Source organism: Stegodyphus dumicola, chromosome 7 (assembly GCF_044657685.1).
Source record: "Stegodyphus dumicola isolate Sdum_Otavi_A_Nest chromosome 7, ASM4465768v1".
In the NCBI taxonomy this organism is placed as follows: Eukaryota; Metazoa; Arthropoda; class Arachnida; order Araneae; family Eresidae; genus Stegodyphus; species Stegodyphus dumicola.
Genome location: NC_140774.1, coordinates 18,919,671 through 18,934,812, shown reverse-complemented (window position 1 = coordinate 18,934,812; position 15,142 = coordinate 18,919,671). Strand labels below are relative to the sequence as shown.

Sequence of the window (15,142 nt, the reverse complement as noted above, 5' to 3'; positions counted from 1 at the left end):
AAAACAAATGAAAAGTAATCATGAATAAACAAACCAATAACTATCACATTATTATTTAAGTACTACCTGCTTTCCAATAAGATTATGTAGTTATATTAACATTAGTATAGCTGACGGATATTAGCCGAAATATGACGGTTTCGATTCAGTTATCTTGTAAAGCCCTAGAGGCACCTCACACGAATGATTCTTGACCGCAGTTCTCAAGAAGACATTGGAGGAACGAAGGAGATGAATAAAAGTCCTGGTAGGTAAGACTAAGTAAGTAGTAAAGTAGATAAGGCTACAGACAGCTGGAACGTAAATAATAGAAGTAAAGTGAAATCATATGTTTGGAGAATTTCTCAAATGTGAGAACACCTGCCACGTCTAGGCTGCTTGACGAAGAATTTGCAGAAAATCAGTTTCGAGCAGTAAATGCAAAAGAAAGTAAAATGGACGAAAGGCTAATACAAAAACGTACGTAAATAAATAATGTTTTGTGCATACGGGTTCGTAATAGATTGAGTGGTTACAAAAAAATTATTTTTATCAAAAGAAATATTTCAGAACTCTGGAATTTTCCATTGAAATATTCGTACAAGTGTTTATAGTATTACACACTATAATCAGTAGTTACACTTCAAACTAAGAATTTAAACACAACGCAATGTAAAGCGTATCTAAAGAGAAAGCTAATCCGATCTCACGCTGAACTCGTAACAATAACAACAGCAGCTAACTAAACAACTAAGAACAGAATACGGAACTTTAAGAGCACAGAATATGAGGAGTTTGAACCTAGACTAATATTTTGGCAACTCGGGTGGATTTTCCCAGAGGTAATATAAATACGAGACAGTTTTCCTTAAAAAGTCTACCACAAAGGCATCCGTATCTATAGGCGGATAGCTCTCGTGTGTTTTCGCATATTCCAATAACCTAAACTCCTTTTCAACTGTCCATATTAAATAATTAAATAAAAATTCATTCATGTAATAATTTCTCTCCAGTCTTTTAACCTCCATGGGAAATTATCTGTAGATACCCATATAAATGCACGTTTATAGAACATATTCAGATATCTATCATAGTTAATTATTAAAAACTTTACTTTGTAATTATTTATTTAAAATTTTGTTTAATTAAATTACTTAAATGTGCACTTATAAAATTACGTTTTAACTATTTCAACTCTTTTTTTTTTAACATTTTATGTATTTTTTTTTTTTTTTTTTTTTTTTTCAGATGTAGGGGAAAGAGTGTCAAATCCTCATCACTATGGGGGTGAATTGTTTCGTCCCCCTTCCCGAAAGCTGGACTGTCCGGAATACATCAAGCAATGCATGGAAGAATGCTGGATGGAAGATCCAGACGACAGACCGGATTTCCGATTTATCAAAGTTAAGCTACGAGTATTACATTCCGGCTTGTAAGCAGTTCTTTATTTGGACATTCAAACAACATATGAATTTGATAGCTATGTTTACAGATGACGTCACTATAAATTTAAAGAATCAAACAGTGAAGAAAACATTGCATGATTGTCTCTTATTTGAAACTGCCTGTCTTTCAGCGAAATTTGATCTTTAATTGAAACTCATCACTGCGGAATCTATTCTGCATTATCAGCATCTTAGATTCCCATTTTTCATTGAGCACTCCATGCTGAAAGTTACATTGAGGTTTTCTGCACGTGGTAATCTTTTTGGAGGAATGTAGGAAGCTGGCATCATTGGTCCAACAGCCGACGAATATGTCCTTTATTAAGTTGTAGAGTTCACGTTTAAATTTATAACTAGTTATTTTGTGTTAATTTTCTCTCACATCGCTCCCATTTTCATTTTCCTGCCATAACGTAAATATCTAGCTCGCGTGACATTCTAATGAGGCAGAAACAGGATACTCTTCAGAGGAAGATTTCAAAGGGTAGAAAGAAAGCGTGTTCTGCCTGCTTAAGGCCACGTTGCTAATTTGATTCTTTTGCGAACACTATTCTGCGGCTTTGAGTTATCCTCGCCATTACGCCAACCTTGGGTCAGAGCCAGCTTCGCGTTATTTCAGTTGTGAACCCGTTAGGCTAACTTATTTTCTTAGTTTCAGCACAAGTTCGTGCCGTCTGTTAACATTTATTTGAGTTAATAAAGGATCCTTTACATTCTTTTCCTGTGACTGTGGTACTTACAAAAGATAGTGAAAATTTATTTAAGATTTTTTAGAGTTTTAATCTAGTTCATGCTAAATACCTAAGAATACCAAACTCTAGGCAGTCTAATAGTTCACTTGCTTCATTCCGGCAACTGATGTTAGCATATTCGAATGCTACAAAAATCTCACTTTACACAGGGTGTCCATAAATGTTTACAGAACATGATAATTCAAGATTATGCACAGATAACTAAACATACACTGGTGTGCAAAAATTAAGGACGAAGTCGAAAAATTAGCATATCAGCTGAACGAAGAGGCAGAGCGGACAGAAAGACCAATCAGGAGATTACGTAAGGTGATGTACGGTAGCACATGCGCAGATATGCAGGTAGACGTGATGGGGGAGTGTCTGAGTAGTATAAAGCATGTTCTCGGTGTAAGATCAGTATTTCTGGCAAAGAGATTGCACGCCGTATAGCAGTTAAAATCACACCGAGTTGCTGCCTCAGCGAGAAATGGCGAATAATCAATCTTTAGACGACATCTGAATGCTTTTACCCGAGGTCTAATCATTGGGAAGTTGGAGGAAGGCCGCAGTGTGACAAGTGTGGCTGCAGAGTTCGGAATTGCTCACAGCATTGTTTCACGACTTTGGAGACAATTTCAAACTACAGGAACAGCTATCCGGGGGTTTAGTAGTGGTCGTCCACGAGGAACCACACCCGTAGATGACCGGTATATTGCCTTACAGGCCAGAAGAAACAGGCGGCAGACAGCGGAAGAAATCGCTAGACACACGACACAGGCGACTGGACGACCGATATCGCGTTTTACCGTGGCCAGAAGACTGCACGGTGGTGGTCTGTTTGCACGACGCCCTGTACGGTGTGTACCTCTAACGACTGCCCATCGGAGAAGGCGTTCTCTGTTGTGCCGGGAACACCGGAATTGGAGAGACAATGAATGGGGACGAGTACTCTTTACAGATGAGAGCAGATTCAGTCTGAGTAGCGATTCTCATCGCATACTCATCTGGAGAGAGCGGGGAAGCCGCAATCATCCCTCGAACATCATTGAAAGGGACAGGTATGGAGGTGGCGGTGTTCTCGTTTGGGGAGGCATCATGCTTGGTAGTCGTACAGATCTTCACATCTTCGACGCAGGTTCAGTCAACGGGACCCGTTATTGTAACGAGATTCTTTTTCCATATGTGCGTCTTTTTAGAGGCGCTATGGGTCCGCAGTTCCTTTTCATGGACGACAATGCACCATGTCATCGCACAGTAACTGCCGAACAGCTCTTAGAGAGTGAGGATATTGAACGTATGGATTAGCCGGCACTATCTCCGGATCTCAATCCCATCGAGCATGTATGGGATTTTCTAGGCAGACGCTTGGCAGCTCGCACCTTACCACTAGTAACGATTCCGGAGCTTCGATTGGCGCTGCAAGACGAATGGGCAGCAAAGCCTCAACAACTCATTGACACCTTCATTCTCAGCATGGGCAGACGCTGTGAAACCTGCCTACCAGTCAGGAGAGATCATATCCCCTATTAAAGACCGGATGTTTCTTGCTGGACACCCATCACAGGGATGTTTCGGCCTTCAGTCGCATTGCGCTCCATGCTACTTTTTCAATAAAGCTTCTTTTTATCCCTCTGATTTCTCTTTTAGTAAGTGTTGCTTACATTACTTATGTCCTTACGTATTGGGGATCTTACGGTATTAAATGTGTTGATTTGGAAATCTTTTGTACAAAGTTATATTGAAAAAACCGTCTCGTCCTTAATTTTTGCACACCAGTGTATATTAAACCTCAAATGCATCAACTTCTGAGACTTTATAATCATATCGAAAACATTTAATAATAGACTTCCACATCTGCACTCCTGATAGCACCACGTACGACATCCCAACGAGTATTCACTGCACACGCTTCGCCTGACATCCCCACCTACACTTCTTTCTTTTGGAGTATGTTAAAGACTATGTGCACTGCACATTTCCTGATGTGGTTGATGCTGTGACTTTACGACAGCGCATCATAGACATCATTCGCACAATGACAGCACAAATGTGTGGCGTGAAATTGAGAACTCGTTGGAATATTTCCCGGGCTGCCAGGTATGCAGATCTTTGCAAGCTAATTATAAACACTGAGAGTTTGGTACTTGCATTTTAACGGAAGTATCTTAACTGAAGTCGCCAAACTTTCAGAATGGGCCAAACTATGGCAACCATGTGGACAGACAATCTTCAGCCAGCCATACCGATAACAATCCTTCAATCGAACTAAGTCGCCATTTTCGTAAGCTTTCTTTTTGTTGTATTCCAAGTTCCAACGGTTTTTAAAGACAAATCATAATATTCTTTGCCTTCAACTCAATTTTAAAATATTAGTGTGCCATCAATGGCATAAACCGTAGGAAACATTCTGCAGGAATAGAGTACAGAGCATGTTCACACATTTTTAGAAAGATTTCCATAAAGAATTAAAAAATTCAAAACAGATATTTTAAAAATAAACAGTTCCAGCAGCAGCTTGATATTTGGCAGGAGAAACATCATCTGTCACTTTTGAATTGACTCTACTTTCAAAATATCGCATATAAATAAGCCCTGGGTTGAAGGGTATGTTTCTACGCTTTCCGAAAAGAAATATTCCTATTCCAAAATTAAAAAACGCTGTGAAATGCATATAAAATTTTAAGTGCAAAATAAGCACAGTTATTATTAAAAAAGAGGAAAACTGTCCTTTATTACTTCTACACGCACAGAAGGCTCCAAATGAATATGTTGTAGAGTCATTACGTTAATTGGAAGCAGAAAAGATGAAAAATATGCAACCGCCTTCGCCGGGAATCGAACCACGGTCCTCTGGAATACCGGCTCAGCGTGCTACCGTTACACCACGAAGGTACGCTAGGGAAGTGGGAGAAATACCTTACAACGTAAGCTGTTCGCACATTTTTAGACAGTTTTGATTTGCTGTAAAAAGCATCTGCTTAGAAGCTTTTTTTAACTGCAGCTGTAGTTTTGAAAGTACAAATTATCATCTCCTACTCCACAGTTTTGTTGCACAGCGAACTGGTGCTTTTAAAGGAGGAATGGATCGAAGGCTATGTCTGTGCCCTTTCCGAAGAAAATTATTTGTATCTACTTATTAAAAAACGCTGTAAAAGCTCTGGTTTTTCAATATCTAAAGCTACTATAGGTAATATTATCAACAAGAAAGGCAAAAACATCAAAGTTTATCTTCAAGTGGAAAAATTATTCCAAATACATATCCAAGGCAAAAACGGAGTGTTTTGAATGTTGCAAGAGTAAGAGCCTTAATACTAGAAGAAAATCCGCCAAGTCAAAGGACAATTGCGAAATCATTAAAATGCTCAGTGTCAACTGTAAACAAAATTATTTCTATTTATTTGAGTCTTAAAAAGCCGAAAAAATATAGCGCTTCATCGTCTTTTCCCACTAGATACCGCCAAACGCAGGACGCACTGCAGAATTCTTTATGAAAAACATTCATCTGAACAAAAATGGAAAACTATTCTCATAATAGTTGAATGTTGGGTGTACTTAAATGACTGAAATAAAAGCGATCCATTTATTATCATCAAAGTGGAGAAAAAAATTGTTGAACATGGTTCAAAGAATCTAAAGAAAGCTTTTCAAAGGGATTTATGGCTGCTGCTGATTTTTTCTAACACATATCGAGTAAAGAAAGCAAGGACATATAGAATTAAAAAATGAAATTAGGCATAAAATTAGTGTCTGAATAAGTCAAAATGAATAAAATTATAAGTAAAACTCCAAATCAAATCCATAAAATTTTAAGATCACTTAAATGCAAGTAAAAATACAATAAAAGACAATTTTTAGTTAATACAGCTATAACTTTGATTATATAAAAACACCACATGCACTTCGTTTACCGTTAATAACTCCTACAATCTGTTTGGCCAAACTTACGTAATGTATTATAGGTTACATTTTCAAAATTTGAAATTTTCATTTGTAGTCGTACACTTTCTGTTAATTTACATTCAAACGCGAAGTGCCCTTTGGAGCCAGGTGAATTACAAGCTAGGCATAATGAATTTTCCTGTATACCCAATCTACTGAGATACTCCGAAAAATCTACCGTGATTTGTTACAAACTGCTTTGCATCTATATCATTATATATTGGCATTTTTTGAGTTATTTTTATACTTTTCAATAATTCCTTATTTCTTATTGAACTATTCCTTTCTGGCGACCATTTATCAATATTTTTGCATTACTCTAATTGCATGTTTCTTTGAACCGGATAGACATGAAACAAGTTATATAAAGGTTAAACCCTTCATTCATATTCATGCTAAATCTTCTGATTTATCACTATGGTTTTTGGGCTTCTGGACTTTTAAAAAACGTATTGTCCGAACGTCGACCTACAACCCTTCTTGGATTTTGGAAATCTGTTCAAGAAAAATGGGATAAAATGCTTTTTCTGATTCTAGAAGAGGTTTTATTGTCTTCAAAATCACGCTGTAGAAAGATAAGTGAAGAATAACGGTTATCAAATAGGACGTTTAAAACACAAAAATTTTAGATAAAATATTTCTGTAAATACAATGAAAGTCGTCTAAAAACTGTACGAATTGCCTCTGTACTCGAAAAAGGTACGTACTGTTTCTATAGTTTCTAAAATTATATCGGAAAGTACGATAAATTAAAACATTTATGTGTGTTTTTGTGACGAAATAGATTTATGCATCCCTTTTCTAATACTTATTTTTACACTAAGCATAATGTGTTACGCAGATTTCTATTCGCCTTTTTATAGTATTTTAGATAAGTAATACTAGGATATTTATAGTATTTTAGATAAGTAACAAATTCTAGGATAAAAATGATGAGATTTTCTTTGCAGGCACACAAACATCTTTGATAATATGATCAGTATCATGGAGAAATATGCTTACAATCTAGAAACTGTGGTCAAAGAGCGGACTAAACAGCTTCTTGAAGAAAAGAAGAAGACGGAAAATCTTTTGCTTCGAATGTTGCCAAAGTTTGTATCATTATTTTTGCATCTAAAATCTTAATATTCTTTGAATAAATTTTAGCGATTGGCAATCAAAATGTATGCAAAATATTAAGAACCAAACAGCAAATGCAAAGAAGTGGCAAATATTTTATACAATTAGATGTTATTAAATACTAAGTTAAAATAATTTCTCAATTTTTTAAATACTAAAACGTATGCCTGTTTTAAAATTCTGAGTTAAAATATTGGTAACATAATCTTGGGTAATAATAAATGGAATTTTTAATCCGTTTTTGGCAAAATTAACCACGGTTTCTAGAATGGCCTTGTGTCATTTGTAGCTGCCTCAAGAGAAACGAATTGTGCTATAAGCAAAAGTAACGCATAATATTGCTACGAATTTTGTATATATGTAAATAATTTTAGTGAAATTCTATATAAATTGTAGTATCTCTTGTATAACGTAACATGAAAGATCTCAGAAATGAGTAACTTAGCGCGAAAAATAGGATTACAGGGGTAAGTCGGAGATAGCGCAAAGCTGCCGATGGTTCTGGAGACTACTTTTTGTGGCCACAATTGGCGAGAAATCACCAAAAGTGGCCATACTAGGAGACATTTTTGGTCCAATTCTTATTTCATTGTAATTGTATCCTACTCTATATAATTAACTTGTAAAGTCAGTAGGTTTCTTTTTAAAGCAGAAGACTTGAAAAATGAGCAGTGCCTTCACGGGAATCGAACTTGGACCTCTGGAATATACGCTGAATGTGCTACCGTTACACCACGAAGGCATGCTCGAAGAAGGGAGAAAAAATACGCGTTCCTCGAGAAATCGAATGTAAGGAAATTTCTCGGCGGAGAGCGGAAAACATATAAGGCCGGAATGAGCATCAGTTCTTAGTTCAGAGTTTAATTCAGAATATTGAGAGATCATTTTGAGAGCTTAAAGCGTTTAAGGCTTTTTTCTGTTGTCTTGTATTTAACGCTCTTAGTGGCTTGAAATGGTAACTATTAATTCTGTTCTGTAATACTGAACTGTACGAAAACTTTTGCGTGAAAATTCCCAGAACGTTTCTTTTGAGAAAATAAATTCTTCAAGCTAACACGTAACAATATTGTTGCGTTCTACGTTCGTGTATTTGGTGTAACTGATAATAGCACTTGATGAAGAATCAAAACACAATATATTCGCCCAGTATTATACTGGACAATTTCAAAGAACGCTAACAGTCGTAAAAAAAATCCAATAGACACGCTGAAACTATCAAAAACATAGCCTTAAGACTATAACGGTAAAGATAGCTTCATGGTAAACAAAATGGTTCATGGTTCAAAATACAGCTCTGGTCTCGTTTGATCGCTCTCAAGCTAATCTCTGAACTCAGGTTACTGCTACTGAACTCAAGATACAACTACACTACTGAATCCAAGAATACTCTTACTACGCGTTCAAGCAGGTTATGACCTACCTTTGAGAACATTCTCGAGAAAACCGCTAAGAATACGTTCTACAATTTTCTCGCTCCGTCTATGGCATATCGCCCATTGTGTCGCCAAATGGACGATTTCACGCCAAATCTGGTAACCCTGCCTTTCTTTGTCATTTCCTGGCAACCTTTACCCGTTTTGGAGACAATCTATCTTACCGCAGCTGGGCATTTCGCAAAAATTTATAAAGAAATATTGATTTCATTTCTAAATATATTTGAAAATAGACCATCTCTGAAATGCTTTCGTGCTTTTTTTTATCACTAGCATCAAAGGAATTAATAACAACTTGTTTCTGTCTGCTAAGTTCAGTTTGTTAAAATAAATTAGTTTTTTCACATATCTTAGCATTGCAAGCGAAGATTAAGTTTATGAAAATTAATAACATTATAGAACATCTTAGGAAACATACACTAAGCCGAGACTCTGGAAGACTAAAGTGAATTATCGCTATGCCTCGTAAGAAAATAGATAACGTATGAAGGGGGCAAAAGACCCTTTTATTAAGAACTGATTTAGTTAACAGAAGGCACATTTGGTGCTAACAACACCAGCCTGAATTTATTCCGTAATTCAAAAGTAAGAAATTCAAATTAAAAGTAAGTTAAATCTTGAGTTAGCCCTAAATGCTACATAGAAATAATAGCTCGCAAGTTGGCTGAAACTTGTACCGGCTTGGCAAAGCCCTATTAGCATGAATAAAGCAACGCCGAAGACAGACTGCTAACATAGAATGTCAACTAGAAGTGCTTTTCATCAGGAGTAACATGCTCTGTCTAAAACCTCCCTTTAAATACTGCCTCATTTGAATATGCGTGAATTAAAGTTGGCATTCTGGAAGAAAAATGCAAAGGGTAACAGTAAAGATGGGTAACATAAATTAACTGATTCATGATGATTAACTGATTCTGTGAAAATTTTGTAGGTATAACGCTGATTTTTGTTGTTTGACTTCTGAATTAGTATTTATTCGGCGTGTTATTGTGTCTTAATTATAAATTAACTGGCTAGATAAAATTAATAATTACCTTACTAGTTTATACGAAGAGAGGTTGAGATCTAATTTATAATCTTTCTTACCTTAAATCACTTGTTTGTTACTAAAAATTCTTGCTTAGTACTTCAGCTGAGTTTCGAGGTTGCACGTAGATGTCGGCAAATTATCGCTTAGTAACTAACTAATGTAGAACATAGGTTTACTTAACAATCATATATTTAGATATTCGTTTTAATTAAAATTCCACGAATTATCAAATCGGATATCTGAAATTATGTCTTTCAGATTTTTTTTTAGATCACTAATACCAATAAGTAGTTGAAATATTAAACAAAAACGCAATGATGAAATTTTCGGCGATATTATTTTTTTTTACGCATAATAAGTAAAATATTTTTTCCATCATTACTACGTGCCTGCAATTGAAAGCACCTCTTGCTAGCAATTGGAAAGTCCGAAGTTAGAATTCCGGCTAAGGCAGTGCTGAATTTTCATGTCTCTTGCTTAAATAAATCAAATGATTATACAAGTGGGACCCGAACTAAAATGTGATGAATGTGGGAATTCTCCTACACTTGGATTTGACGACTGAGTCTCCTCCTTTCCAATCTCTGTCACACATTTACCCGTTTCGGACGAACAACTATTTCAAACAATTTTTTTGGCTTTATTATTGTACGTTTTCACTCAATCGGTATCGAACTAAAAAATTTGAATGGGAGCTCTTTTGTTAGTAGTTTCTGAATTCGTAAAGAGAATAATTTCCTCTTTGAGTGGTAACTCCAGAGTGATCCGTCGTAACTAACGTTTTCGCACCACGTAACAAGAAAGGAAAACTACATTTAATAGTTCCTCTCGAAATGTTAGCGCGATCATTTTCCTGTCTTCCTCAAAAAGCTATAGATTTGTTCAACGCTGAGGCCCATCAACTGCCGACCGGTAAAAGCATTAAAGCGTTGAACACTGTTAGTTCCGACCTGGGTTCGATTCGTTGCGAATGGGCTGGCTGGTTGCACATGCGTTTTGAGTTTTTCCCCATGTGCAACATGTATACGAGCTAATTACCCGTAGAAAGTCCTTCATGAAGGCATCCCTTCCCTTAGGCAGATAGCCCTCAAATGCTTTGCTATAACTAAGTAAACCAAAACGAAATAAAAATTGCACTAAATATTTGTTGTTTCGAATCTGTGATACGGTCCTAAGTGGGGAAGAATGTAAGGAATTTTCTCCCTTACTACGTGTCTTAGTGCTGCAACTGAAAGCTCTTCTTACTAGCAATCGAAAGATTCGAAGTTCGTATCCCATCAAGGGCAACGCTGATTTTTCATCTTTTCTATTCCGAAATAAAACTAATGTCTGTGCAGATGAGTTAATAAATTGATCTTTAGAAATAAATTTCTTAAATTTTTAGCTTTAAATATTGTGAAACTGATTAATTGTTCCATTTAATAAAAATTATTCAAATTCCTTAAACATGGCATAATTAATTTTTTTGCAGACCTGTCGCCGAGCAGTTGCTAAGAGGTGAGAAAGTTGAGGCAGAAAGCTTCGATTCTGTCACTATCTACTTCAGCGACATTGTTGGGTTCACTTCTCTTTCGGCGATCAGCACGCCCCTGCAGGTGACCCACTTGCTAATTCTAATTCATTCTATTTCTAATTCATTTTCTTAATATGCATAATTAGACTTCGACCTTTTGTTTCTTTTCTTTACTTAGCCTTAGAAATATATTATTATTATTATTATTATTGTTATTATTTTGATTAAAAGAAATAAATAGTCTAAAAATCGTTGACAAAAAATGAACATTAAGTGGTCATCGTTTCATTAGAGTTTGCACAAACGTACTGAAAACATTCAGTAATATTTGTGCAATATTACTCAGTTTTTTTCATTAATAATTTTCTTATTGATAATGATAAATATTAAAAATTTTTCTTGAACAAAAATATTTTCAACTCTAAAACAGGGGTTCCCAGAGGTCGATAAAGTTTGAAAGGGAGTCGATATGGTCAAGCGATTGATTAGGGGTACTTACAGCTTCTACAGTCGATTTAACAGCTTCTACATTTTTTATTATTAACAGCCGTTACTATTTAACAGCTTCTACCTGATCGATTTAACAACTTCTACCCAATCGTAGAATCGATACCTAAAAGTAGTACCTAATCGTAGAATCGTAACCTTCTACCTAATCGATTAACATTTTATACTATTAACAACTGTTACTATTTAACAAATTCTATCTAATCAATGAACATTTTATACTATTAACAACTGTTACTATTTAACAAATTCTATCTAATCAATGAACATTTTATACTATTAACAACTGTTACTATTTAACAAATTCTATCTAATCGATTAACATTTTATATTATTAACAACTGTTACTATTTAACAAATTTTACCTAATCGATTAACATTTTATATTATTAACAACTGTTACTATTTAACAAATTCTACCTAATCGATTAACATTTTATACTATTAACAACTGTTACTATTTAAAAAATTTTACCTAATCGATTTAGCAGCTTTTACAGCTTCTACCTAAAAGCTTCTAAAATTTGATATCAACAGTAGAGTATGTTCCAAAAATTGATCGGCATAATCAAGACCCCATTGATTGCAAAAAAAAATTCTTAATATACCTTGGGGTCCCCCCAGTTTGAGATAACTGTATTATGTATAAAATGCTATGATTTCTTTCATCTTTAATTTTACTAATTAGAACTGAAAACCGAAATAACGTTAAGTGAATGATAATGAAGGTAACATACTGAAACCTTATCCTAATTTTAAAACACGTTTTATTTGCAGGTTGTAGATTTGTTGAACGATTTGTACACCTGCTTTGATTCCATAATCGGCAACTATGACGTATACAAAGTAGAGACCATTGGCGATGCTTACATGGTCGTGAGTGGTCTTCCAATTCGAAATGGCAATAGACATGCCGGAGAAATCGCTTCCTTGGCTCTACGACTCCTGGAGGCGATAGAAACTTTAAAAATCAAGCACAGACCCAATGAAAGACTCAGTCTGCGGATCGGCATCAACTCAGGTTTGAACTTGAATGATTTCTTTGGTGTTTTAATAGCTCTTGTACTCTGAAGGTTAGTCTTCGGCAGTAACGAAGATTTAAAAAATCAGGCATAGCCTCAGTTAAAGATCGAGGAATCGAATCAATTCAAATTTAAGCATCAATATTATATTAAATATATTTTTAACTTTTGTATTCAAGAGCTAAAAGCTTAAAATAAGAGAAGGAAATATTCGTCGCAGCCCTTTCGCCATCGCCGCTTCGCCGTCATACCATTTCGCCTTCGGGCCAGTTCGCCGTCGGGCCAATTATCCATCCACACATTTTTCTTCACATGTCTCTATTATATCCTGTCATATCTTGCCACATATTTTAGATTGCCATTATTATAGAGACAAAAGGGACTTTGCCCCCAGAAAGGGGATCAGCTCAGAAAGGCTGTTAGTTCGAAACGGCATTTTGCGTCCGTTCACTATAAATGACCGTTTCGTTTTTCAAATTTTTGCCACCAAATATTATCGCCGTGTATTACATTTAAAGAAATTAAATAATGAAGAATCTGCATGAATGTATGTATGTTTCTCGTATTGCGTAAAAACAACGGTAGCTAGAGGTATCAAAATTTCAACAACGTAGCCTAAACCCGAATATGGGCATCTCGAAGCCCAAATTTGGAATTTGTTTTATTGTGGTATTTGTTATTTTACTGGAAAAGTCTGTGGGATCTCTGTGAAAGAAACAAAAAATATCTAAGTTGTTTAAAAATTAGCAAAAAATGCGAATTTTAGGACATGTAGATGTCAATCAAATGCTCACTGCTCATGAAGGTTCTCTGCTTACTTAAAACGGTTCCACCTCCAGGAAAATGATATACGTAAAGTTTGTAATCAATTCGGCGATTCAAAGCACTTCGTCGAGGACTGTTGCCTGACTGAAAATGGGAGAGTAAAACATAAATTTACAAAGTTAAACAAGATTTATTTAGTAATTATAAATTGTTTAGAAAATTTGCAAGAGATATTATGCAAATTGTGAATTAGAATAAGAAGAATATTGGTATCGAGATATAACAGAAAATCATATTGAAAATATATATAATTAAAGTAAACTTTTAAATTTAAGCTGAATTTTGATAATATAAAGAAGATTTGAATAATAATAACTAATTGAAGATAAAATTTATAAATATTTAAAACTGAGAAAAAACACAGAAAGGGAAACGATAGCTCCATATAGTAATTTCGCCGAGAGTGTTTGTAATGTGTGTATTTTCTTTACATGTTTGATTTTGCTTTTTTTTTTAAACCCTTTTTCTTTTCTTCTTTTGAGTTTTTATGTTCGTTTTGTGTGATTGTATTATCTGAACTTATTATCAAATGTTTATTAAGTTTGCTATATTCCGTTATGTAACCTTTTTTTTTATTGGCCTATCCCCTCATAGCTATGTCGTCTGCTAGGTGGGCTGAGTGTCAGTGCTTAGAACTAACTAAGTAACCATTGTTCGAAAGCCTGGAAAAATGAATGATTTCGAAAGATTGCACTTGTATCTCTCAGGTTACTTCGCAAAGAAAAGGGTATACGGCGAATATACATAAAAATTAAACAAGCGTAGTTTTAAATTATTAGCTGCGCGTTATAACCCGGAATATACGGTAATTATTTCGTGTTTTATTTTTTAAAAAAGTAAAGAAACAGGAAAAGCTTTATTAAAGAAATTTCATGTATTTCTGTTTAATCTGTTAGAAGAAACAACTATTGTTCTATCTGATATAATTTGTTGAAATCTTATTCACAGTTAGGTAAATCTTGTTTTCCTGTTCTGATCGTACACTGTGTTGCGTGATCATACACAGATAATCACTTATTTGCGTAAAATATTAATTACTGATATGGTATAAATGTTTTTTACTTTCCGCAGGACCCTGCGTAGCAGGAGTAGTCGGTCTCAAGATGCCTAGATATTGCTTGTTTGGTGACACTGTGAATACTGCTTCAAGAATGGAATCGACCGGAGAGGGTAATATAGATGATATATATCTGTATAATAATAACAGCTAACAAACATCATATTAAAAAAGAATTCAAATTTTATATGCAAGGGATTTGTTGCAGCGGTTACATGATAAAATATATCCATAACACTTAATATAATCAATTATCTTAATTTACAAGATGTGACAATTTAATTTCTGGACTGTAAAACTGAACAGTTGTGAATGTTGTTGACTGCATATATATCTGGGCTTCTTATTCCTGATATCTTTTTAAAATCGAGACTTTTCCGCAATTAAATATAGACGAAAGATATAAAAATGATTTTTTTCCCATAAATAATTAATTTTTTTGGTAAACAATACACAAGTGAAAAATAGTGGATGTGGAGAAATTGCATTTCGGAGAAACAACCGTACCTAAAACCACCGAATTTTTAATACACGTAATC

At 34.9% G+C, this 15,142-nt stretch overlaps 1 protein-coding gene across 1 annotated transcript in view; it reads left to right on the top strand.

Annotated features, from left to right (window-relative positions):
- LOC118204321 (guanylate cyclase 32E-like) overlaps positions 1-15,142 on the top strand; it is a 440,266-nt gene that overhangs the window by 405,661 nt on the left and 19,463 nt on the right. Inside the window, exons 17-21 of the mRNA XM_085819935.1 lie at positions 1,228-1,411; positions 7,048-7,188; positions 11,151-11,274; positions 12,477-12,720; positions 14,618-14,716. Coding sequence (XP_085676061.1) covers positions 1,228-1,411; positions 7,048-7,188; positions 11,151-11,274; positions 12,477-12,720; positions 14,618-14,716 — 792 coding nt within the window. The remainder of the gene's footprint in view (positions 1-1,227; positions 1,412-7,047; positions 7,189-11,150; positions 11,275-12,476; positions 12,721-14,617; positions 14,717-15,142) is intronic.